This window comes from Amia ocellicauda, chromosome 2 (assembly GCF_036373705.1).
Source record: "Amia ocellicauda isolate fAmiCal2 chromosome 2, fAmiCal2.hap1, whole genome shotgun sequence".
Classification (NCBI taxonomy): Eukaryota; Metazoa; Chordata; class Actinopteri; order Amiiformes; family Amiidae; genus Amia; species Amia ocellicauda.
This window is the reverse complement of record NC_089851.1, coordinates 8584104-8611308: the sequence shown is the minus strand read 5'-3', so window position 1 is coordinate 8611308 and position 27205 is coordinate 8584104. Positions and strand designations below refer to the sequence as shown.

At 38.1% G+C, this 27205-nt stretch overlaps 1 protein-coding gene across 4 annotated transcripts in view; it reads right to left on the bottom strand.

The window, feature by feature from the left end:
* Nucleotides 1–27205, bottom strand: part of pard3aa (par-3 family cell polarity regulator alpha, a) — a 353698-nt gene that overhangs the window by 198670 nt on the left and 127823 nt on the right. For all 4 annotated transcript variants that reach the window (XM_066717599.1, XM_066717607.1, XM_066717623.1 and 1 more), the window contains exons 3-4: nucleotides 20860–21040; nucleotides 2159–2337 (exon numbers count right to left, since the gene is read on the bottom strand). In XM_066717599.1, coding sequence (XP_066573696.1) covers nucleotides 2159–2337; nucleotides 20860–21040 — 360 coding nt within the window. The remainder of the gene's footprint in view (nucleotides 1–2158; nucleotides 2338–20859; nucleotides 21041–27205) is intronic.

Genomic DNA, 27205 nt, shown 5'->3' with positions numbered 1-27205 from the left:
TTCATCACTTATGAATATTAAGACTCTGGTAATTTACCAAAATGGGTTATAACATGATTGACATGTTAAGTTTTACTTTGGGCGACAGCCATGCAATATAATTATTAGTTTCATATTTTATGTGCAAATCTTGGAACTGATGGGAACTGAAAGACAATGGCCCACAACACCGGTGCGCATTCAATTTATATTGAATCGGCTATAATCTTACAAACAAATTAAATTCTGAAATTGAGCACCCACAGGAACCACATTGTTATTCGTGCCCGATTAATTTTTCGAGAAAATACAGATACTGAAAGCAGTCTCAAGCTTGGAAATCCTTTTGCTTACGATGCTTGTGGAAATACCTGAACATTTTGTAAGGTGATATCTATTCAAGTCAGCCTGTGTGGATTAAATTCTTGAAGGTTCCCTACATCCACAGGGTATTTATTACCATCTCAATTGCAAAACAATCCATACAGTTTGTACACTGTTCCATAAGCAATGTCAGACATTTCTGAAATCACAGAACATACATGGCCATAAAACATCCAGGCAGGAGTTTTATTAGACACTGTGGTAACCATAATATTTAAACTGATTTAAACTAAACCACGTCTTTTAAGTTTTACGATGTATAATAATACATGGACTCGGAGACAAGACAAGACTTTCATGAACTGAAATATATGCATTACTTGACATTTCAAGACATTTCAGACTCTTGCGATTTCTCTCTCTGTGTCCCAGAGCACAAGCTTGGGGACATGGCAAGAAATACCACAGAGGATTATGGACAGGAATAAATAGGTAGTGTTATACAACAGAAAAGTTAATATCAGACATTATTAGTTATGACTACATGTGTATTGAAATCACAGTGTAGGGTAGATGCACAGATTGCCTACATCAGTATGGTAGTAGGTAATTATAATATCATTAGTTTCTTATTTGAAAAAAGTACAACAATAATCAGACTGATACTGCTTTCAATTAGAGTTCTAACATTTTTAATCCAATTGAGAACTCTGTGACATATTTAACCTTGGCTGTTGACAAACTTTATAAATACATCTGTACAGGGGGAAAAATGAAATCACTAATTCATTTTTTATTATTTATTTTTTGGGTAAAGAAAGCCTTCAATAAGATTATGCAGGCAGTGACAAGTAAAGTGGTTTTAAATAGGATTACCAGGAAAACTTTGAAATACACTAATCGTGTAGAAGGTTGCAATGTCATATTTTAAGCGATGCATTTCTCCCTCTCATCTATTTCATTGGGAATATTACGGTTTTCAAAGCACTGGGGTCTTGTCATCGATATTAGGGGGCAGCCATTTTGATAAGTTAATTGGACCCTTTTTCATTTGCAATCCCTGGGAGGATGAACCAAATGGCTTTGATTCACTGCAGACCCCAGGGGCCAACCTCACAAGAGAGTTACAACAAAGGCAATGGTACCACAACAAAGAAGGTCTTTTGCAAATCAGTGAGATTACCAAAAGAGCAACTTCAAGGTTAGACTTACTACCAACACCTTCTCCTGGAAAGCGCTGGGTTTATTATTGTGTAGGAGAAAGATGTTTGCCATCTCTATTTTTGAATGCATGTTGTCTCCACACTCAATCTAAATTGTCAATAGCAGCAGATGGGGGCTTGGTGGTTCGGATCTAGGTGTTAATAGGTTAAAATCAGAGTCGCCACCAAGGAAAACAGGCATACATATCGAGTATGATGCAATTGGATGTACATTGCACAATTGTAACAGCGACTGCTGCTCTATTACGTGTTTCTGACTAAAATGAAAGACACCCATCGCTAATGGACAAGGCAGTGTGTAGAGGGATTAAGATGCCAAATGCTGCAGACAGCATGTCTCTTCCTACTAAAAAGTAGCTAAAGATCTTTATTTTGCTTACCTGTGTGCTTTTAAGTAGGGGATAATCTCTTCCCAAAGTGGGGCATAAACCTGTTTCTCAATAAGCAGCTTTGAAAACCAATCAACGCTGCATTCCCAGAGACCCCTGCTATCCCCAATTAGCCTTAAAAAGCATCCCATGCTCCCAACTTCAACATGATTGAGAAAACATGGCCAACATTTTAACCTTAAAAGAAGTTGCTAAATTGTGAGCACAAGAATGATTTGAACAAGAACACACAAGGGAACCTACCTTTCTTTCAAGACTATTCGTGCCGCCCGCCGCGTTGGGTTTACGGAAGCCGCCCGTGGTGGACCACCGCGTGGGGTTCTTGCGCGACGGCTCCTCGGCCGGAGTACTGGTCTCGGTGAAGGACGCTGTCAAGCCTATAAGAGCCGGGTCACTGCTGCGTCGCACGTGGAGAGGCATGTCTGACCAGAAAGAGGAGCAGAGATTAAAGTCAATTAGCATTGAATTCTTCAATTGTTCATGTAATAATTTATATCAAAATTACATATGAGCTGTAGGTCTCCCAAAGTAAATTGAGAGGCTGAAATCCATCGGCTGCACTGTCATGAGAAGCAGATGCAATATTTTTATTAGGAGATGGAAAAGATTACAGAGAACATACTGTTGAAATGTATAATTAACTCTGGCTACAAACAGTACATTACGTTTATTTTAAAACAAAAATATATGGAGCGTATTAGGAGCGAGTTTGTTTCTTTATCGAGAGATATAAAATGACGCTAGTATATAAATTATATACCAGTGTGACTTTCCACAGTGCCTTCAATTTTGCTCTGAAGCCACACGCGTGGTTTGGCTGCAATTTGAAGCCTGAGAGGTCCTCGACTGTGACACAAGGCACAAAATAAAACTTAATGCTCCTTGATCGCCTGAGACATAATGGATTTGAACTGCACAACATAAATCTGAGTTTCAGAACTATAAAGTGCTACAATTCTATATAAATGCCTTTATACATTTATATTTTGTCCCCAGCACTCCGTGTTTTGGAATGCAGTCAGGGGATTCGGCTCATTCCTCGCAGCGAGTCTGTTTTCCTTACTGATAATAGCTGCTCTCTCCATTAACTGAAAAAGAATAGACTTGCTCTCTCCTTCACGCCTTTTGGTCCAGTGCTCTGACTGCTGCAAATTGGCAGTTACTGGCTAAGGGGGGGATAGCGGCCAACGTGGCGGCAGAGTCTTTCTGCTGGAGTCGCAGGAGGCGATAAGACAAGAACACCTGCTTTAGGGAGTTCAGAGATGAGGAGCACTGTCGAAACTCAACGTAGGCCTTTTCTTTTTGGAGGAAAATGGCAATTTCAGATTAGGCTTCTTGTTAAAGGTCATTATTTTATATATACTGGGCCAAGCTCTTTATGCTCATGTATCTCAGTTTTGCTTATTATTTTCCGTGCTCTCTCTAACACTGATGATGCCGTAGTGTTTTTTTTTTTATTCATGTATAGATCTGCCACCTTAAAAATTCACTTCCCTTTAGGTCATAACCAAACTGTTAAGTAAAGGTTGGTAACAGACCTTACTTTTAAGGACAGAAAAAGAAAGGCTGAACAATGAGTCACGATTAAAGTGATACTTATAACAAATGTGTGTGACTACATTACTGACAAGAGAGAACAATCCTTGAAATACAGTTGACAATTTATAAGTAACCGTTCAAGGTTTTAAAAATGTGTTTTTGGACAATACAAATGTTCTGCTGAGAAACGTTACAAATTGTCACACAAGAAGGTGATAGCTAGCACTTAAATGCTCCATATAAACAAAACAATTAAGTGTTTAATAACCTTTACTTATTTGTCAGTCCCCACAAATGATTGAATACAATTCGAATGTCTTCCACAAGCGTGCATTCTTGGGGGCAATTATAAACAATGTATAACTAAACATGTGCCTGTCATTTTGGACTCAAACTCAATTATTTGGAGGTCAAGTCATGTAAGGAAAGGTATTTAATATTATATTGATAGATTTATATGAACCTTTAAACAACAAAACAAGAGTCAAAAGATCACTGCTGTCAGTTGACTCGACTCTTCAACATTACATATGACTTTCCCCTTTGAGAAATCCAAATCAATATTTTATTTCTTGAATTTCTCCTGCACAAATGTTAGCGTGAAGCTCATTGGTCTATTCCAGAAGTCCAGCTAAGTTCAGAAGCAAAAATAGACGAATATAATGCTTAATAATAATGCATCAAACTCTTACTAATTCACTAACGATAATCTCCCTGTTCAGGATGATATCTGGAAAGCACAGATTCCACACAGACTTAAAACAGAATGAAATGGAGCTCAGTGTGTCTTTTGAAAAATCTTGCATTAGGCTTTGAAGGCATTTTTATTCCACTTTTTATTTTCTGTTAAACACGTATAACCAGATTAGAGACTTTGAAAAGCTTCCGTGAGAAACTCTGTCCTGTTCTCTTGGAAAATTGTGTCGTATCTGGGGATTGAAACCGTCTAATATAAATGTGCATTCCGATAGTATGAAAAGCTGGAGGAGGAAAGTCTCCAAGTCTCCAAATTATATATATATATACATACACATACACACACACACACACACACACGTGAGAGTGTGTGTGTGTGTGTGTAATATAAAATAGAACAAGCATAAAACATGGATAACAGAAATAAACCTCTAATGATGATAATGTATTTTATTGTTATATCTTCTTTTATTCTGTGAAGCGCCCTGTCTCAACTTTGCACAATAACAAATAACCAATTGATTGATTTATATTGTTTAACAGAATAATGTTTTTAATACACATGAGTTTGTGGTCAGTCCTTATTGCATATTTTGACAGAGATTTCAGCTGTATCACTAAGGAGCTGCCATTTCTTTATATGATTAGATTATCTTGGATTCGGGGTAAACAGGCTGAGATAATAAAACTTAGTATGAAAATACGTCAGCACAAATGGTCTCAGACCTTCCAAATTGCATCACGAGTTCCTACTGCCAGGAACATATTAACTAAAGTTGATAGGCATGTGAATCTGCAGACAAACAAGAAATATTAAAAATACTGTATAATGTTGTTCCAGTAACTAAAACATTATCTCCTCCGTGAGCTAAATATGATTTTTCAGCTTGGAAATACTCAACCTGCTTGAGAATGAGGTTGTGTGATTATATATATATATATACACACACACACACACACACACACACATTTTTTAGATGTCCAAGAACAGCTTTTGGAATGTATTCAACCAGGAATGTGAGAAAAAGGAGTATATGGGAAATGTTAAAATATTGAACAGATGTTATGGGTCATTCTGGGGGGGCTTAGTGTGAATGGAAAGGGAATTTTAAAAAATTCCACATTTGTGAAATCCCACTTACGGGACTAAAATAAAAAGCATGGGAAACCACAACAACAACACTGATATATAGTAACAGAAACCACATTTCTGCCAGGATATTATTTGATCACTAAAATCATGAACACAATCTGTAACTATATAAAAAATAGACCATAATATCACTATGTCCAATCTGTTTACATGTACATTTACTACAAATAATCATACAGGTAAACAATTTACATTAATCTTCAGAGGTTTTATAAACAATGTAAGGATTTCTACAACTGAAGAAAAAATTTGCATCATAGATCTGAATATGCAGCCTTAGATGCACAATATGGAGGAAAACAAAAAAGTTTTTTCTTGTGAAGGTGTCCGTCCCACAATAGCAGTGTGATTTTTGGAAGACACATAATTGCAGGTATTTTGAGCCCCGAGTTAGCAGTGTTAGCCCACATGGGAGTTCATGCGTTATCAGATTATCCTCGAAATATAAATTGGTTGGTCTTCAGTTCAATAAATAAGGGAACCACTTAGGACAAATTGCAATCTCTTTTTTTTTGTGCTGCAGAAATTCCAGACAAACAGTCCATCGATCTCAGGTAGAGCACTGGCCGATGCTACAGTGAGAGACCCTAAAAGGATTAATTTGTAATCTTCCCTGCCGTGTGCTATAATGAAAACAGGACTGCACAACTTTGTGAGCCAAAGTCTACCATAAAGGTCAAACCGCTCGGGTTCTCTTTAACTGCAGAAAATATATTTGCTTGTTAATGCCTTCTCAAACTGCCCTGTTTGCTGGAAGGGAGAGATAGGGAAGGTGAGATGTAGCCTCAAGTTAAATAAACTGTCTGACTGACACCTAAAACACTCGCAAACCTCGACTCAGACAAAGCAGCGGTACACTTAGTCGCACACAGCGCCCGAATTCACCGCCAACTTAGTTCGAGACAGTTTTGCGTTTTAAAAACTTTTTAACTCACTAACTATTGTCAAACATTCGGAAGAAAATGAATATATGGCTGGTGTCCTTTCATATATCGTTTCACGCAGGTTTTAACTGGTGGTACAAGCAGTGTATCCTATTAGAAAACAAGCAGAAAATAACTGACCTCGCCCATGAAAAATACATGAGAGGGTTCACGCATCTGAGTATTGTGTGAGTAATAGCTGCTGTAGTTACAAGGAATGGCAGACAAAACAAAATGATGAACTGGATTGGATCTGTCTGAGGGCCTCGATGTGTTTCTCTCAAAGACATTTCTCTCTCTTTGATGGAGCTGTCGGAGCTCAAATTCTGCCTTAATGACAAACTACCTTTTCATTCAAAGGCAGCTTCTTGCCCTGAATATGCAAACCCAACCTGGTGTGCACATACGGCCGTCCCTAAATATAATCAGCTTGAATTACACACACATACCTCACTATGACTAACTATTTAATTGTGTTATTCATCAAATTTAGAAGCTCTGGGCTACCCTGATTAGACTTTATCTGCATTCCCATTAATTAGATTGAGGTATATTACAGTAAGAGCATTTTTTGTGGTTTTATTCCCCCCAAAGGTAAGTATTATAAATTGGTTCTCTGATATCCAAAACTTTTTAGATCGTTTGAATTCATGGGCATATTAGTCAGCCTAATATATATATATTTTGAAATTAGTGTTTGGAGAAACGGTATTTTGTGCTATATGCTACTGAAAATATTTACATATTACATGTGGTTAATATATCAACACCTGCCAAAGTAAACAAGCAGAAAATTGAAAGCGAAAATGAAAGACAATATTCAAATGGAGGCCTGTTCAATGCATTGGAATTCCCGCTATATAAATTATCATTTGTTGGCTAATTGCATTTGATGTTGACTTCTTTTTAAACCTAAAATTATCCAATGAAGTCTAAATCATTGGATATTTTCAGTTCCTAACCTCAACGCACTGTAAACATTGATTTGTTTCTGTACCTCAAATAATCCTCTTAAAAGGCAGTCTGATATGTAGACTTGAATAGTTCATTACTGCTCAAGTGCCGAAAAGGAATACTAGGGGAAAACGCGATACATATATATATATATAGATATATAGATATAGATACATATATATAGATATATATATATATATATATATATATATATATATATATATATATATATATACATATATATATATAGATATAGATACATATATATCGATATAGATATATATATATATATATATATATATATATATACACACACATATATATAGATATAGATATAGATATACATATATATAGATATAGATAGATATATAGATATTATATATATATATATATATAGATATAAATTACATGATACAAGCAAGCAAACAAAATTAAATAAATAAATGAACAGAAGTAAGGAACCAGCAGTGCACAGTGTTAAAGAGGTGCACTGGCAAGGGTTTGGCAGTGCATAAGGGAGTAAACTGACTGATGTGCTCAAAGCTGCTCTATTTTTGTCCATCTCTAATTTAAAATCACACATGGTTTACAAATAATAAAAAAGAAACGACCGCAGAATATTGCCTTCTTCCACGTGGCGATTATCACAGTAGGGTGTCCTTGTGTGCTTTTGAAACGGTTGCAAAGTAGAAACATCTTTGTGAATTCAGAGATGAGTGTGTACACAAGGACATCGAAAACAGCTTTAAATTCACTAACCCAAATTTCGTCCTTGTTATCTTCAAAATGGGATTCTCACCATGTTTCATTCAAATGTATTCGGAGGGGTTTACCCTTTGGCACTTCAAAATCTCGGCTACTCAGAGCTGTGTTAAGAGTCATAAAGGTGATTGCCACTGACAGAACAGTCGGACTCCGAACAGAGAGGGTTTGGGTAGTTATTAAGCCCAGTGCTGGGTACAAAGACTCGATATGACAGCACAGGAATTATGTTGTGAAGATTAGGACGGCTGGAGCATTTGAAAAGCGTAGAAGGACCATAGTAGGCCAGTTTCCATTGCTATTTTCGCAGGAAGGGACAGTGTAGCTGCATTGGCAGATATGATTGGGAGAACATTAAGTTGATGATGTGACCAGGCACGGAGAGGGACTGGGGAAATTCAATTCACATGTTTAAAGTGCTCCATGTGAATAACACTCCCATGGAAAGCTTCAAACTTTCATGACCACAGACTAGTTCCTGATATTAGTACACTAAAAACTGAGAGGGAATTAGTCATTTAAAACACCATAGTTCAAGCTCCAACTGTCCTATTACACTATGGCTTATCCACCCCATGCCTAAGTTATAAGGTGACCATCCATAGACATTGCCTGGTATCACTTACAGTTTGACAACGTATCTGGTCTTTCTGAGATTAAAAATAATGGAGATGTATCTTTATATGCTTACAACAAAATTGCATTTCCTTAGTGACATTTGCCAAATAATTTATGCCCCAGACCTGTAACAAACTCTTAAATCAAACCGTCACCTACACGTCAAAGATTCACGGTGTAAACATTAATTCAAAGAAATTAGGTCAAAAGTGTAGCCTGATAAACCGTGGGTTTCCCGGTGTTTCTCAGTATGTAAACCTCACACCACATGTTAAACATGTGGCATGTGGCATGGGGTTCAAAAGACAGGGTATGTGCGGTTCTCTTTCTCCCCCACATCTCTCTCTCCATCTCCTCTAATAGACCTTTTTGAATCTAACTACTGGCCTGCTGTTCAGAGCTTCAAATGCACATCTTAATCCCCTGGAGGCGTGAGCAGTTTCGAACAGTCTGAAACACCACTCCTTTTGTCTGGCACTCGTGGCTCTCAGCCGTCCAACTGGCAAGGCATGCGTAGCCCACTACAGGCTGAACAACTGACACATCCGTTGCACAAGGGAGACCTGCCTGCTTTGGCTGAAATCTGTCAGGGGGAGCTGCAACTGATCTGGAAATGTGGATGAGCCAAAACTGTATAAAAAAATATATATACACAAAAACTCCACAGGAGAAGGGAAAGAATGGGGCAAGAATAGAAATACATGGTTTTATTGTATTTTATTTACAAATGACATCTTCTTCTTAAAAGGCTAAAAGTCTTCACTTTCTGTCTGTCTTTCTTTCTTTCTTTAAAAAACAAAACAAGACTCATAACTCCTGAATTATCTGAGGAGGAACTCTGTGCATGTTAACCCTTTTGACAGCTCACTCTAATAAAGAGCAAAGTGATATATGAACGTAACAGCAACCGAGCCCAAACACATGATCCCAAACCATGTGATCTGTAATATTTTTAGACCAATATTTTGTAAGCAGAAAGCATATTGATAATTATAGACCTGGTAAAAGACCATTTTGACTAATGACTTACTATTTCCAGTAAGTCTGTATTAGAGCCAGGTACAATCAAATTAGATATTTAAAGAAACAACATATCTGCCTTATTCATGCAGATGGCATAATTCTTAATCAAATCAGCAACTAGATTGAAAGATGCACTTCTAAACACATTAACTTTGTGCAGTAAGGAAGTCAAGACTCCCATTTGTACCTATACTGCCCGAGGCCTTTATCATGGATGTATACAGTGCTTCTGTAATACATTTAAATGCATCATGCCCCATAACTACACTATAAAATCCACTTTATGGTCATGGTGTTTGTGGTGATTTTGCAGTTTTGTCTCTGGGTGATAATATCATGCATCAGTCTCATGTTTAATTAGGACCAAACAATCGCTATACAACATTCAGATCAAACAAGTCAATCATATAAAGCACGACTGGAGAGATTACCAAGACAAGGCAAGACCATCACTAATAGTAACTATAATAATAATAATAATAATAATAATAATAATAATAATAAATACCAGGGATGGCAGGGAAAGCCATACAGTAATTCATATAATTCAAAACCATCCTTAAACATTTAAAAAGAAGGGTAGACCACTTTAGACAACTATTAAAAATTGTTCAGGTGCTTGTGAATAAGTTAACAGACTGACTGCAATCTGTCAAGCAAAAATAATGAGCCAAGCGCAGTGCCTCCTTAAACTATTAGACATCTCTTACAGAAACGAGAGACAGCATTATAACTGGCATTAGTAATGTCCTTACGTTGCCGATATGCAAATATAGGTGAGATAAAACAATACATAATGCTGTATATTCAGATATTTCCCCATGAAGCCAGGCCACTATTAATTTTCTTAAACCATCCGCACCAACAGCCCAAGAACTAAATCAAAACTAATTTTCTTTGCTTTGTAGTTCTCCATATTTATCTCTGGAAAATATTAAGCGATAATCTGCCTGGAGTGAAAGCCCTCCTGTAATATAAATGGCGGAGGCCTTTCTATGTGCCCTTGCCTGAAATTGGCTATTGAACTTCCTGGTCTGCTCCTGATTAATGCGATCTATGTGGCACTATGCAGAGGGAGAGTAATGTGTAAATATGTAAATTTCAATCTTCTAGCAAATACATCTTGATGAAAGAGGGATCAGTGGAGAACGACAGCCAGAAGGGAAGAAATAAAATTACCTTGGGCTTTCAGAGAGCTGTAATTTCATCAAGATCTGCTTTAATAAATAAAAAAAAACAACACACCATGCCTTAATTGATTTTATAATATCACAGTTCTGTTTATTCTAGCAGTGTTGATAAGAGAGCTGCAGAGGAATGCCACAGATGTGAAGGCAAGATCACAAAGTAGGCAACGCCAACATCACAACTTGACGTACAATACAATACAATACATACCACTTGTATATGTTGTAAATACATGCTGACATATGTCTGTTCAGTTAAAAATAATGATGTAGATTACACAAATGAGCCATAACCTTTTCTGTCAAGAACAAAATGTTTTTTGAAAGAGAATATAAAGAGGTTTAAAAAAAAATGAACACGATTGTGTGTGTGTGTGTGTGTGTGTGTGTGTGTGTCGAGAGAGAGAAATTGTATAATAAGTATAAAATGCGTATTTTTAGGATGTTATGTAAAATTATATAACAGCTTGTTTCCTTTGTTTAGGGTGGGGTACAAAAGAAAAATGTGTGACATGATTAGAACCCACATGACGATGATAACAGTGCCACGCATGACAATGCTGGACCTCCTGAAAAACAAATCAAGGAACCTAAATAATGCACATTAAATGTACATCTCAAGGGCAGCTTCAGTGTTTCCTGGGGAATGACACAGCAATGCAGGGTTCTAGTAGTTTACTCAATCAATCAATTCCCTGTTTAAATGGATGCACTGGCGAGTCAGTCTGAGTGGCGGCCAAGTGGTCAGGAACTTACGGTCATCTTAGGATAAGACATCGTTCACCTTCCTTAAGCCGGTTAGTTAAACCCTGGAAACTGTCAAAGCAACGAGATCCTGACTTATTCGATATACAGAAATTACATCTAGGGCTACATTGAAGCAAGGAGGAGGAGCCAGAAGCTTTAATGAAGTATAAATGACAGGCGTGTACAGAATACTATGAGAGACCGATTTGTGTTTATGTTTCCACAGCAACTATTCTGCCGTATGTCCAAGTCCTCCAGACACTCCCATATCTCATATCGAATTAATTTATTCCTCATGATGGGTTCACTGTCTGAGCTCGTGGGTAACAGGTGTAACCCCTCACATCAGTAATACACATCACCCACGAACAGCGGAACACACCAAGGGCATCCGTCTGGGAGGCGAATACGCTCATAATAGATGGTGGCGTATCAGTTTCCTTTATCAAGTAAAGGCAAATGCTGCTGTAGTTCAGGGATTTTACTTTGCACTGGAAGAGTGTTTCCCCCCCCCCTCTGTCTCTTGTACCTTGCCAAGAGGCATCACAAGACAGAAGTGTTTAAATCGGTATTCCATTAAGCACGGAGGCCAATTAGCAGGGATCCAGACAGACAGACTGTTGGTCTCTGCAGAGATTTGCTCCCTTCGATCAAGATTAGCCGTATGCCACCTGTGCAATTCCCGACAGGCCGGCAGTTAGTACACAGGGGCTCCAGTGAAGAGCGCGGTGCGGTGCCAGGGGCAACAGAGAGAGTGCAAAAATAAATATATTCTGTGATCTATAGGAGACGGAAAAGGGTGTCTAGAACATATACATTAGCACATAGCACTTCCAAAAATTAATCCCCATGTATGCAGAGAAAAAAGGTGGGAGAAAAAAAGCTGTATTTTGTGCTTACGGATTTAATTGCCTGCAGTACCAGCCAACCTCTGTCAATCATCAAGATTGTGATGGCTTCACTTGACCTAAATGCAAATGAGTATCGTTAAGATGGGGGGTTTCATCGGAAAAAAGGGGGACGTTCTCACATGGAGCTCGACAGAACTGGTTTATTTCTTTATCTGCAAAATCTCTCACCTGAGCAAGATGAGAGGAGGATACCCTGACATTTCTCAACACACAGTCCCAATTCATGCCAAACAGGCCGTCTACAACTATTAAGATTACAGTAGTTTAATTCTCTATAGCTACAATTGTCTCCTCTAATTTTCTGATTTGATTATTTCCTGGATCAAACACCAATCAAAACGAATTTAGACTAACTGATAACTGCCATGTTGAAGGCTAGGACTGCGAGGATACGTTTTCTATGTGAACCTGGAAGACTAAGACCCTATTTATTCCTAGCACATTACTGTATGCAAGTAATAAATGGGCCACATTTGCGACTACAATTATTTCAGATAACCTACAGTATTACAGTAATTTCAGCTGGGAAATAACAGAAGATGACAGGCAAGAACAAAGTAATCCCCATTTACGATTTTACCTCACGCCGGAAAAAGAGCAGTAATGTGCCAACTTCACAAAAAGGCAGGCTAAGGACCTTTTCACTAAAGAAACAGCCAAATCAACAGCACTACGCCTAATATCTTCAGCACCTACCACAGGGAATAATATAAAAGGCCTACAGTTCATATTCATAAAGCCTTGAACAGCATGAAAGTGCTTTGTAGTCAAAGTCTGACGGTAAAACTTTGAATTATGCACTGAAACGCTGTCCTTCCGCTATTCAGAGGACTAAGTGACATTGCCAGCAAGGCGCAGTAATTTATGTATTTTCTTTTTATTACTGGAGCACAAGCAGCGTGGAGATGCTTATTTGTTTACTCCATATTTACATCACATTCTCTGTTATTGCTGAAAATTTGTATCCACTTATTATATATACATATCCCTGCCATTTTTACAAGCGTATATTAATTTTACTGTGCTATGTTCCTTAAGAAATTTGTACAGAGAAACCTTAAGGCTGAAAAATAAGTGTCTCAAATATCTAAGGTGACTTGAGAGAAACAAAATCACAGGAAATGGAAATTAAGAATTTGGTGTCCTACATTACATATCAGTAAAAGGAAACATATACATTGTAATGGGCCAAACAGAGCAGGCAGACAGATAGATACAGAGGGGTAATCTTTCGGACTTGAGGAAAATTACACTTTTAGGGTGAATATTATATTCCTGATCTGGGGTTTATTTATTTTCGGTGCTGGCTTAACATCCTGAGACATCTAATAATGATAAAATAAATACTGTAATACAATACCCCAACCGAGGGGGATGTTTGTTTTCCATACCTCATGAACAGTGCACATAAACAGAAAAACAGCCCGCATAAACCAAACATCATTTACCCAAACGCACAGTCTGCCCTTCCCATGCCCTGGTTAATGAAATAAGAGTGCAAAATTGTCCTAGCCTCCCAAAACAATCCTTCTGCTGTTTACATCACTCCTCTGCTGCATAAACACCAACAAACAAACCATGTCCTCGCTCTTTAACGACAATATACCCAACCTGGCAATTACAGACCGTTAGTTCAAAAGCTGTTTTTGTTATGAGTAAGAACAGGGTTTAAAGGGAGCATGGGAGAGTATTAAGTCTTTTCTTAAGGTTTGGATTCAACTCCTTTTTGAACTGTGGGTGAACGGAGGAGAAAAAAAAAAATCCTAGCTGGGACGAGCTTTCCTACTCAGCAATAAGTTATGTTCCCATTAGACCCTCCTGGTAGCAACTGCATTTGTAAATCTGTCGAGTGTTTCATTTTACACTCGACGCAACCAAATTCGGAGCGCTGCACACTTCATTACCAAATTAGCTTTTAACCATTCTGTGTCAACGGTTATAATAATTAGCAATAATAATCTTCTGATTAAATCGTGACAGTTTTATAGTTTTATTACTTATAATTTGAATTATGCAAGCTCGGAGCCTGGCTCTCAGGGGACTGCGGATTGGGCTCCTGTTTTCTTGCTGCCCTCTCTCTCAATGACAGGGTTAGGAGACGCATCAATGAGAATGGACTGGTGTGTCTAATGGGCTCTGTAGTATCCTATGGAGAAAACTGGTATAATCAAAATGTCAAGGTCATCGAAATAGAGGTGACCATTTTGTCCGAAACAAAAAGAAAATCTTCAAAGGAACCTGTAGTGCATTGAAACTGTACATTTAGTCAAATAATTACCTTCTTCTTATTGCTTTTGGTTTTTATAATACTATTCAGTGGGGAAGTCATTGTTTGTTTATGTGCTTCTAATGTAGAGCTGGTTACATCAGCAAAGTGATGAAGACATACAGGACCTACTCTGTATTGTACCTACATTATTCAACTTTGTGTTCCTCCCCTTGACCATTCTTAAGACTGTTGTTCTTTTATCTCCTCAGATTTAATGTTGGTTTACAACTGATCTTGAGGATTGGGTGAAGACAACAACGAGACGGGGAGCCTTGTGTAACGGAGGAAAGAGAATCTTCACTGAAGTAGTTTGTGGAAGTAGTTTGCGGAACAGGCAATCACATTCTTTTATGATAACCTAACCCGGGGGGGAGAAAAGGTAATAAAATCAAGTGAGACAGGTCAGAGCTGCAGTGACGCAATCTCCCTATAGGAAGGCAGCGACTTGCACTTAATTTCAAACCTGGAAAAACAAACAAAAAAAGTACGGCTGATGCAGGTGAGTTTCACATCGCAAGTAAATATGGTTAAGAGTTTACCTAATAGTTATTTCAAAAATTAAATGAAGGCACCAAACCATAAAACACTTTTATTCTCCAAAGCCTTCATTTGACTATGTTGTTGCTACGCTTTTGACACTTTTTCAATTTAATATATGAAAACAGGAGATAGGCTTATTTAATGCAACAATATACTAAACTTTCTGATGATTAAATATTAGATTAAGTGATATTTCACACAAAAACTGACCTACTCAGTCTCATTTGTGTAATGAAAAAGTAGCCACTCTTCCCCACAGCGTAATTTAAAAGCCCTATATTAAAAGAACTGCACGCAAGGTAATAAAAGTCATTTACAATGTTTCTGAAACAAGAGGTATGAATTTTCAAAGACAGTCATGGGAAAACGCTGGCCTAAAGAAAGGAACAATAATTGCCTCCCACACATTTTGGTTTCAAATCTCACTTATGCATGTAAGCAAAGAACAAGCTCCCTTATGGTCCTGACAGGAACAATATGGGTAGGTCTTCCATTGGGAGGAGGATTTAAATGACCTTGTGTCAGAAATCTTAATAGCAAAACTGTCTAAAATGATCTATTAACAGTTTGTTGCCTTAATATTTCACAGAATCTAAGCAAATCACCAGGCAGCGATGTTCTAGCCAGGCTGTGGTGTACCTGGCATGTCGTGGTTTAATTCATACCCCTAAACATGGGCAGCTCGGGGCTCTGCGCTGATTAATTGGGGCTTCAGCTGATGTTTCACCAGCCTAGACATTATGTAAGGAGCCTCCCAGGGCATTTGACATCAACAGAAAATCGTCAGAACTTGGAACCTGCGTGTTTTTAAAACTCTGTGAATCCTGCAAAGCTATACTGCTTATCAAGTGGCTTGCCAAATTGAACATAAACAAAGGCAATTTCCACCTGTGCCTCTGAAGTCAGGTAGGCACTCTGGGTGTTTCTAATCTAGCCCGCTGCGCTCTGCTGGTTTCCAATCAGCGCCGTCCTGAGTGGAAGCCAGACCGCCCCTCTGTTTGCCAGGCAGAGCAGCACAGGCGGTGCTGGAGTGGATCGCAGCAGATAATGAAGAGAAGGACCAGGCCAACTACGCCAGCGAAGACACAGCTGGTGGCAGCCCGAGAAGAGCCAGGGGGGATTTCAGAAAGGTGTTTTGAGTTAAAACGATGCCTTTGGCTAGCTAGACCGATACAGCGCATGTATCCCTCTTTAACGAAAAGCTGTTTTCTGCTAACAGCCTGGACAATCTGAAGGGCTGACAATAGCCTGTGACTCCTGCGAATGAGGAGAGGAGTAACAATACAATAGTTAACTCGTTTGACAACAACATTCGTGCTGATAAATGCCAAAGACCTTGAAGACTGAGACAATGCCTTCAGCTTCAGGTTTGTACAAAAGAGATTTGTCCCTGTATTTCAAAGATGACGTCTTCAGCATTGGAAAAGGATTCTACCTTTATGTTACCGGTTGTCATTTTAAATAAAATTGCAGGTTAATAAAAACATGGCAATTCATGTGTTGTATTGCCATCTAAATCAATTACATATCTGACCTCTTAACCTCTTCTAGTCTTCATTTGCAGTAGTTATTTAATGCTGCATTTTTATTTCATTTCATTGTACAATGTCCTGCCATATACATTAATTAATTATGTGTGTATTAATATATTACACACACACACGTATGTAAATGTATATACGTATGGATTTGTAAAATTGTTTCCTCCACTGGGTTGGATAGCGATCTGCAGAAAATAGAGACTGCTGTATGATTATAAATAAATAAAATTCATTACAGCAATTTTACATCTCATCTCCAATCCAATTATTAGTCGTCTGACCTCAGCAGCATGTTATAATAAGAGCGTGTAAAAAGCTACTCAGAGAAGTGTGAAAAACAATCAATAAAATTTAGGAGGTAATTATTACAGATATTCAGAGTAGTATGCTTGAGAGCACAAACTTAAAAGGTAATGCCACTGCAATTTTATTTCTGTTAGGCTACAGCTCTCCATAATACATAAATGTAAAATGTACAGCTTCTACACTGCATAGCAACACATTAAACCACTTCATGATGCAAATTCACTGAAAGACTCCTCCTTTTTAAATTAAAAACACAAAGTAGATTCTATAAAATTTCAAGTAGCAGTTAAGCCTATTCAGGAAGACCCTAAACCTCACCCAGCCTCAGTTCATCACAATAACACTCGCAGCACAACAAAAGACCAATAAAATAAACCCAGCAGCTCTGATGTCAGAAGAAATAAGAATGTAGATAGTATATAAATAAGTCAAGTTTTAGAGGACATGGAAATGTCCTGGGAAATCTGTTTCATATACACCACACATCTATTATATTCAGCCTTTGATTATATTTTAATTTTTTCTCCCCAGAATATTGTTCCAACAGATGAAAATTAATGACATGTACACATTTCTGATGTGCATGAGTAATTCATGTATTGTTTAAAATCCACGTACATTATACCGTGAAAGTTAGAGATGCCTTTTTTCCTCTCTCAAACAAAACTCTACATACTTGATTTAAATTGAAGATTAATTTACTGAGAGATCCAGTCGTGTGCACCTCTGTTGTTGTTTTTTTATCCAAATACATTTTTTGATTGGTATTTCTTATCGAAGATTAGACAATGACACTGGCTTCGATTTGTGCAGTTCTATAGCAGTCCCCACCGCCACAACTCCCAAAAAGTGGTTTAAGCTTATCATCTTGACATTAGTCCTGTAATTTTGCGTTAAGCTTATGTTTTGGTCAGGCACCTAATCCATCCAAAGTACATGACGGTTTTGCAAAACCGTCCTTCAGAGAATGAAAAGTTTATAGCCTTCTCATAAAATCATCTATAGATGGCATACATACATACATATACATACATATATACACACACACATATATATATATATATATATACACACACACACATATACATACACACATATATATATATATAGATATATATATAGATATATATATATATATACACACACACATATACATACACACACATATATATATATATATATACACACATATATATATATATACACTCACCTAAAGGATTATTAGGAACACCATACTAATACTGTGTTTGACCCCCTTCGCCTTCAGAACTGCCTTAATTCTATGTGGCATTGATTCAACACGGTGCTGAAAGCATTCTTTAGAAATGTTGGCCCATATTGATAGGATAGCATCTTGCAGTTGATGGAGATTTGTGGGATGCACATCCAGGGCATGAAGCTCCCGTTCCACCACATCCCAAAGATGCTCTATTGGGTTGAGATCTGGTGACTGTGGGGGCCAGTTTAGTACAGTGAACTCATTGTCATGTTCAAGAAACCAATTTGAAATGATTCGAGCATTGTGACATGGTGCATTATCCTGCTGGAAGTAGCCATCAGAGGATGGGTACATGGTGGTCATAAAGGGATGGACATGGTCAGAAACAATGCTCAGGTAGGCCGTGGCATTTAAAAGATGCCCAATTGGCACTAAGGAGCCTAAAGTGTGCCAAGAAAACATCCCCCACACCATTACACCACCACCACCAGCCTGCACAGTGGTAACAAGGCATGATGGATCCATGTTCTCATTCTGTTTACACCAAATTCTGACTCTACCATCTGAGTGTCTCAACAGAAATCGAGACTCATCAGACCAGGCAACATTTTTCCAGTCTTCAACTGTCCAATTTTGGTGAGCTTGTGCAAATTGTAGCCTCTTTTTCCTATTTGTAGTGGAGATGAGTGGTACCCGGTGGGGTCTTCTGCTGTTGTAGCCCATCCGCCTCAAGGTTGTACGTGTTGTGGCTTCACAAATGCTTTGCTGCATACCTCGGTTGTAACGAGTGGTTATTTCAGTCAAAGTTGCTCTTCTATCAGCTTGAATCAGTCGGCCCATTCTCCTCTGACCTCTAGCATCAACAAGGCATTTTCGCCCACAGGACTGCCGCATACTGGATGTTTTCCCTTTTCACACCATTCTTTGTAAACCCTAGAAATGGTTGTGCGTGAAAATCCCAGTAACTGAGCAGATTGTGAAATACTCAGACCGGCCCGTCTGGCACCAACAACCATGCCACGCTCAAAATTGCTTAAATCACCTTTCTTTCCCATTCAGACATTCAGTTTGGAGTTCAGGAGATTGTCTTGACCAGGACCACACCCCTAAATGCATTGAAGCAACTGCCATGTGATTGGTTGGTTAGATACTTGCATTAATGAGAAATTGAACAGGTGTTCCTAATAATCCTTTAGGTGAGTGTATATATATATATATATATATATACATACACACACACACACACATATACATATATGCACACACACACACACACACACACACATACATATATGCACACACACACACACACACACACACACATAGATGCATGCATGCACTTTTAAAGAAAGTCTTCAAAGCAGATGGAATTATGTGCCCAGGTTCCACCAGAGACTTATTGAAGCCTGGACTGAAATTACACCAACTAAGCTGGGAATACATTCAGAAAAGAGAGATCTCTGTTTCTAAGTTACTTTAAAATGTACAAAAACCCTTGGAAGATTGTAAAAACTGTTCCTGTTGACAGCATTCAACTCGGAGGCTTATCTTCTGTACCGTTTAAAACCCAACAAGCAGATTTGTCAGTGTAATGAGAAGTCTATGGCTCAAAAGGGAGACTCCAGAACACCTGAAAACTTCATTTTCTGTGACTCCCCTGTGTGTTTCTTTGAAGATATCAACCTATAAACATAAGCAGGAACAGGTTTTATTATTTATTATTTATGCTGATAATACCCTATGGTTCAGTGATAAAGCATGCATTTCCTACAATGCATGTTATAATTAACTTTATGTAGGTCAACTGAGAATTTGTGCTTTTTATAGCAGATTTTACTTTTTACAAGTTAAATAAGCTGAACAAGCAATACAAAAACCATGCGGAAACTAGGTTTAAAGAAGTTGAGTGGACACTGCAATTAACTGGAGCCTGGACTCTGATATCCTAGTATTGCCTTAAACACCCATATTTCAATATCTAGGGGTTTCCTGAATCATCTGCGGAGAAATGCGATACAAAAGATTGGGGTTTCTTGTTCTGGGTCAATTGGATTTTATGGTTCTCTTCAGCCATAAGGCTACAATCACCTGGTCTGCCCTTGTGTGCAAATCTTCAGCTGTTGTGTTTAATGGTCATTATCCACAACCAGTGTGCACAACTGGTTTCCCTCCTCTTGAAGGATCAACTAGTTGGATCCAGTTTAAAATCCTCAGAAGCATTACATTATATATTTCTAAAACACCATTAATAAGTGTGTTCCTTACCCGCCTGCGCTGGAGACTTTCACAGAAAAATAATAAATGTGCACTAACACAACATGTTCAGAAACACACAACAAAGTAAATTTGCTTCAGGCTATTGCAAGCAAAGGAACAGACGAGAAGGTTAAAGAATGAAAAGATACGGGGAAGGTTACTGATGAAAGCAATCGTCCTCGAGAGATGAGCCCTCTCTTATTGAAAGTGTGTGCAGTACAGGCCAGTGGGCCTTGAATTCACATGGCATGTAAGAAACTGTTAATCGCTCCCAAGTTCTCCACAGAAGGCGTGACTTACTCGCTCTGAGTGCGGAGGGGGTGACCTCGATCTCGCTGGTCACCTGGTAGGGCTGAAAGGCGGACATGTTGCTGGAGTTGAGCTCGCTCCCGAAAATCTCGGGGCTCTGTGTGCCAGTGGAGCTGGCGCTGGTGCCATCGCCTCCGTGATGGGGGTCCTGCTCGTCGAACACCGCCACGAGCTACAAAGAGAGGGGAAAGCAACGACAACAAAAAATGAGACAAACCATCATTTTCTAACCCATTAAAAATAATAAGGGCAAATCTCAAAGCTAATGCAGAACCTTAGCTGCCTGCAGACATGTAGGGTGAGCCATTGAAAGAGTAACAGACAGTGCATTTACATAAAGGTATTCTGTCAACATGTTTTTCTGTGCTGATAGGAGAACACCAAGAAGCGCTAATCCCAGAAATAATTACTAAATCCAAACGAGGAGTCGCTGCCAAACAGTGCGATAGTGCCCCTGCCAAGAAGTGATGCCGTCTTCAACAAGGTTATAAATTAGCTTTGCAGTTAAACTGACAATTGCGCACGTTTCCTTTGTTCGAGACTTCAATTATTCATTTTAATTTGGAGCTGTAGATTTCAGTTTGGAAAGTGAGAAGAACATCTTTGTCTTGAACATAATTCGGCTAAAGCAGGAACACTTACTATTCTGATATACAATACAGCGTTTGCAACAATGTGATGCTCTTCAGGATCACCATAACATTTAGCGCTATAATTCAGTATTTTAATTTGAGAATACTTAATAAAATATGATTCATGGTGTCAGCCACTATGTGCTGTGACATCTACATAACATTACTTTGCTTTTAATCTGACCCAATGATTGTGAGTTTAGCTTCATTTCTATATGGACATCAATGCCACGGGAAAAGTAGAAAACCTAATAGATAAAGGTGAATAGAATATGGTTCTCTAAAGATTAGAGATGCTGTCTTTTCCATATAACACACTTTGACACATTGTGTATTGTGTGACGACAAACATCTTGGGTTGTAGATCTGTATTTAAATGTGTATATTCTTTAAGAAGGTAATTCATTGTTTCTGTGGTCAGTAAGAATAAATTACTGCATACTGGTTTATTTGGTTCACAGAAATCAATCCAGTTAGATCTACCTGCCAGGATTATCTTAAAGTCTCACTTCTGTGCTGGAGTTGACACACATACCACATAATAAAGTATGTTTTTCTCAACAGCAATGTAATGCAAAGCATTACTCTGTAGGTTTAATCTGTCTTCTTTTGTAAACAGAAATAATAATATTAAAATTGTGTAAGAGTATTACAGTTTTGCATTTCTGCAAAGCACTCACAGTCCTTGGCAAATACAAAATAAGATCCTATTTATATTAAAATCAGACACTTTGAAGTCAAATTTACATGACATTTTCTTTATTGCAAAGCTACAGGGCCATAAATCTAGAAGCCAAACAGTGTTGCTTTTATGTTAAGCAGATATACATTATATTAAGTCTGATCTTGTGAAAAAGGTATCTTTAAGTACACTTTCTTAAACTTCCACTTTGATCCCAATTTCCGAGAATGTATTATTCTGAAAATGTAAGCGGTTTAAGAGAGAAAAAAGAACTCCCTATCTGACAGTTAAAGCAAATTACAAGAATAAAAGCAAAGTTAAAAGATATGAAAGGGGGGAAAGGCATAAATATGGAACAGAAGAAAATATAGGAATGCCTAAAAATAATTACAGTAATTCTGTGAATGTTGTGTAAATGAAGTTCCAACCTTTAATACCATATTTCCACTCACACATTCAGTAATGCAGTGATGATGATATCCATTACTTCAATGTAGTATACCTCAACAAACTCAAATGTACCTCAGTCAAAATAAGTAACCCTCTGCACTTAACTGTATCTGGTTGTCACAAACATTGGCCTATGATAGCCAGCTAATATTGAGAGTAAAAACTACAAACAGACAGAGAAAAGTGTTTGTTGTGTGAATGTAGTTGCTTTATTTTTTTTTGGCACTGTGAAATATACATTCAGCAGCCATAGGCTAATCCACTGTCCAGCCTGGCATTACCACACATGCCAGGAAGCCCTGCCTTTCTTTGCACATTGTAACAGAAAAGCCTAAGTAACAGATTAATTTCAAGTTCTGTGTGTATTGTCAACCAGTTTTAACAACGCTGTGGAGTTTCTGCCACCTGAATGTCTATTACAGTCTTCAAGACTAAGAATAATACAATTTATGTTATCCTGAATTTTGTATCACACTGTGTATCTGTTCATTTATCAATGCTTAGCTTCTGCAGAGTTCAATAGATGTCTGGTTTAAAGTACAGTGTTTTAGAAAATAGTGTATATACCACCTTAAGTAATCCCTCAGTGACATTCATATATCTTCTTATATTCAGCGCCTTGGGGCTGAGGGGTGTGTGGGAGACTGTGTCAGACAGACTGATTAGCTCTCGTCATATGTTAAGAACAGCAACACCAACAAAAAATAAAAGCAAAACAAAATAAAAGCATGCTCTGATTTCTAGAAGCTTTTATGAAGCACTTCTTCTCAGACAACATTAAACCTTTTTGAAAACTACTGGGAGGTCTCTTGCTTAGAAAAAACCTCTTAATAGCTTTTTGATACAACAGAATCTCAAGACAGCATTAGACATCTATTTGAAATTAATGTTGGTAAGTCTCTCTCTATAGCAAACATCCATTACCTATACTGTATAATATTTCTTGTCATTATAAATACCCTTCCACTTGCACTGTGCCTTCAGTGAGTCTCCGTATTTCTTGTCATTTGGAGGCGTACACCCTGGTGAGACAGTCTATCTTTATGTTTGAAAGCCAGTTTGGCTAATGAATACAAAAAAAGGAGAACCGCAGCCTGACTTCTGCAAGAAGAAAGCATACAATTACAGAATGTTATATTTATATGAACTCTATAGTAAAACAGTATTGGCACTGGTTACCGATTGTGCTGTACGGACCCCAAAGGTACGCACACAGTAGCTGTTAGGGTGGAAAGTAGATTGTGGCTGTTTCACCATGGAACGCTATCAAAGCATAGCCGTATCCCACACATGTTCGTCAGCAAGAGTGTGCTTCCCAGAGATATCTGTGGACAACTCTGTGTGGCAGTGGAAGAAAGCAGGACATGTGGGAAGGGAAAACAGGCTAGGCAACCAAAATATGTTGTCAACCATAGAATCTGTGGTGAAACCAAAATGGATAATTGGTGAAGAACCCATCGCCCAGGAGCACAATGACTACACAGGCGAGTCAGTAAGTGTGAGCACTGCACAGAAGACTGACATTTCCTTCAATCCCAGACAAAAGTGATTATAGGGAAAAACAAACAAAAAAAGGCCCAAAAATAAACCAAAACCAACTTCTCTCCCTGCATGGAAATTTTTCACCATCTTTCCAAACATGCTGGAAGAAGTGTGCCTACCAAGGAAGATTACATAGATCTTGAAAAGTATTTTCATTAACTTTTTATCTGACATGGCAACACTTGCAAATTCTAGTGATAGTTCAGGTGTTGCAGTAAATTAACAAATGTAACATTTAAGGTGGTAATACTTATGTCTGCAACTGTATCTGTCAACAGAGTTGCAAGGACAAGAAATGCCACCCGGTCTTAAATTTACTCAATTTAAGCGGTGAAAGTACTTAATGAATGCACTGAAATTAAAATTCTAATCCTCATGCTATTACACTCCCCTTCATTAAGAATGCAATACATCATCAAATGTAGAACCAAAGCATTAAGTATCCTTTTGTACATCATTATGTTAACATTTTTATGTTTTTATATTTTATGTTTTAGAAAACCTATATAGAACTAATAATGCTTGTTTATAGAACAAAAAAAAAGTGCAGTAAGAGTTAAACTTACTACAAACTCAACGTATTTTGAAAAAACAATGTCTGCGTAAGAGATAGAAAAGACCAAAGCGTATAAAACCAGCCTCTCCCCAATGAGATTTCATGCACATCTTCTTGCAAACCATTCTGGCAAAGGTGCAAAGCACAGTAGTCTAAAGCAAGCCAAGCCTCGTCCTCCCAGACTTCCTCTGCACTTCACCTAGTATCTCACTTGTGCCTTCTCAATGTCAGGAAGAAAGAGCTCACAGTGCCTTTCAAGACGTCCCTTTGATCTCCTGCACATTTGGCAGCAGGAGAAGAATTTGACAGCAGTCGCATTTCCCATTAACTCTCCACCACCTCCCCGACAATAAATTATCTGCCAATGAGAATGTGTACGCAGATTAGCATTGATAAAAGTTGCAGAAGTGGCACCAGGCTTCAAACGGGATGTAGAATCGCTAACGGCTTGAGACAACAGCACCGTTTGTACACCGCCAATCCCCTCTAGCCTCCAGTGCTGGTTTGTCAGGAGGGAAAGTAATCCGGATCCATCAAGCTCCAGTTCTTACCATAATGAAAAGGACAGCGAACAAGATAAAACTGAAAATCTCACCGTAAGACCCTCAATTAGAAGGCAGAATTAAAGTTTGACAGTTTTCCTTTTGAACGTTTAGCAGTATACAAAACACCTCAGGAAGGCGTATTTAAAAGTTGTTCTGTTTCAGTGCCTCCGTGACTAACAGCAACTGACTACACGGCAAAAAATAAAAAATAAAGCAGACTTCAGAGCTGTCATTTCAAAGCAGATTACACAAGAAAGTGTATTTGGAGTTTTCACCTATACTTAATTGCTGTTCTTTGACATGTGACTTGCTCCTTGTGCAGACACCCAATAGCCTGAATAAAATCTAAATTTCAGGCTTTAGACAATTTTAGAGCAAAATGACAAATTACTCGTGTCAGGATTAATTGAAGAGACTCGATTCCTTGTAGAAAACAATTATAGTAAACCACCACTATCATCCAATGCCTACCATTTTCTGTCTAATATCTCCATTTCCCACTGTGTTTGAGTGGGTTATAGACATACATCAACTTCTAAACCAGAAAACTTGGCACTTTAAATATTACTAACAAGGCACCTTCTATATAATGTTAGCAAACCTCAAACACCGAAAAATGCTTCTATTATTCCACCTTATACATTGAAATCTAATTGCTGTAGACGAGACCACACATCTCATCACAATCCTTAAAATAACTCCTTCAATTCACACAGATGTGATTCAGAATCCAACCCCAATCTAAATGCTCCAGTTCAAAGTAATCATTTCCTTAAGTTATAGAAAGTCGTGTTCTTTGGAGAGAGTATTAATCTTTCCAAATCAATTATCTACAATCAATCAAACAAATACAAGTTGGGCTGCATGGTGATCGCTTAGGTTTTATAAATATAATTCTTTGTATATTAGATTTCTTAAGAGATAACGAGTATATATATGGAAAACAAAATACCTTGCCCTGCTGCTGCTCCCCAAGTCTTAAAAATAATTCTTAAAGGTTTAATGCAGTAGCTTATAAGAACAAACTGTGAATTTTAATACATTGAGCTCCTACTTTCCTATTGAAGTACCTGAGCTAGGCAATGAACTGGAAATTGCAGAGACTCAGCAGGCTTCAGGGAGAAATCATGTCAGGACACCTAAAAAATTCCTCCATATGAACCAACCTTTGAATAATTGAGACTTTCATCTTAATTGGCGTGGTAAGCAGGGAGCTAGCTCATCCTCCATAGTGCTACAGCAGAAGTCCGTCCATTGAGAATGAACCTCTCAAGCTATTCCCACCTAGCCTCTGATGTTACACTAGCTCGGCTTCCAGTTATTAAAGTGCTACATAGTTTATATAATTCCTTTCAAACATTTATCATAATTTGGCTGCAAGGGCACTGAGAGTGTAATAATATTTCAGACAGGCACACTTAAGATCCACTATACCCGCTTAGTCAACTACTTAAGGAAGCCTCGAGGACCGTGACTCTTAGAATAATAGTGCCAGAGTTCTCCGCAAGGGCAAAATCACAGCGCAGAAAAGTTGCCATCCGTGATGCTCTGACGATGTAATAGGAAAGCTGGAGAATCACAACAAAGAGGAACAAAAATTGCGGGTAGAGGCACAGATGATCAATAGCACAGATCAGAGGCAGGATCTAAGATGACCGACATAAGACATGGCAGTTCATTTAATCACAAGGCTTTCAAATGGGATCTCAAAATTGTATTACAGGGCCAGGGATAAATATTATCCAGTCTTTGTTGTCTTTTTTCCACAAACTGGAAATGCATGTGTACGTGTTCCGGAACATTCACATTTTTAATGTTGTAAATTGTTGTCACTCGTTATTCTACTAATATCGCATCGATTGGTTTATTCTGTGCAGAATGTATGGTCCAGAATCCATATTAAAAAAGTACAGATAATAAAGAGCTTACT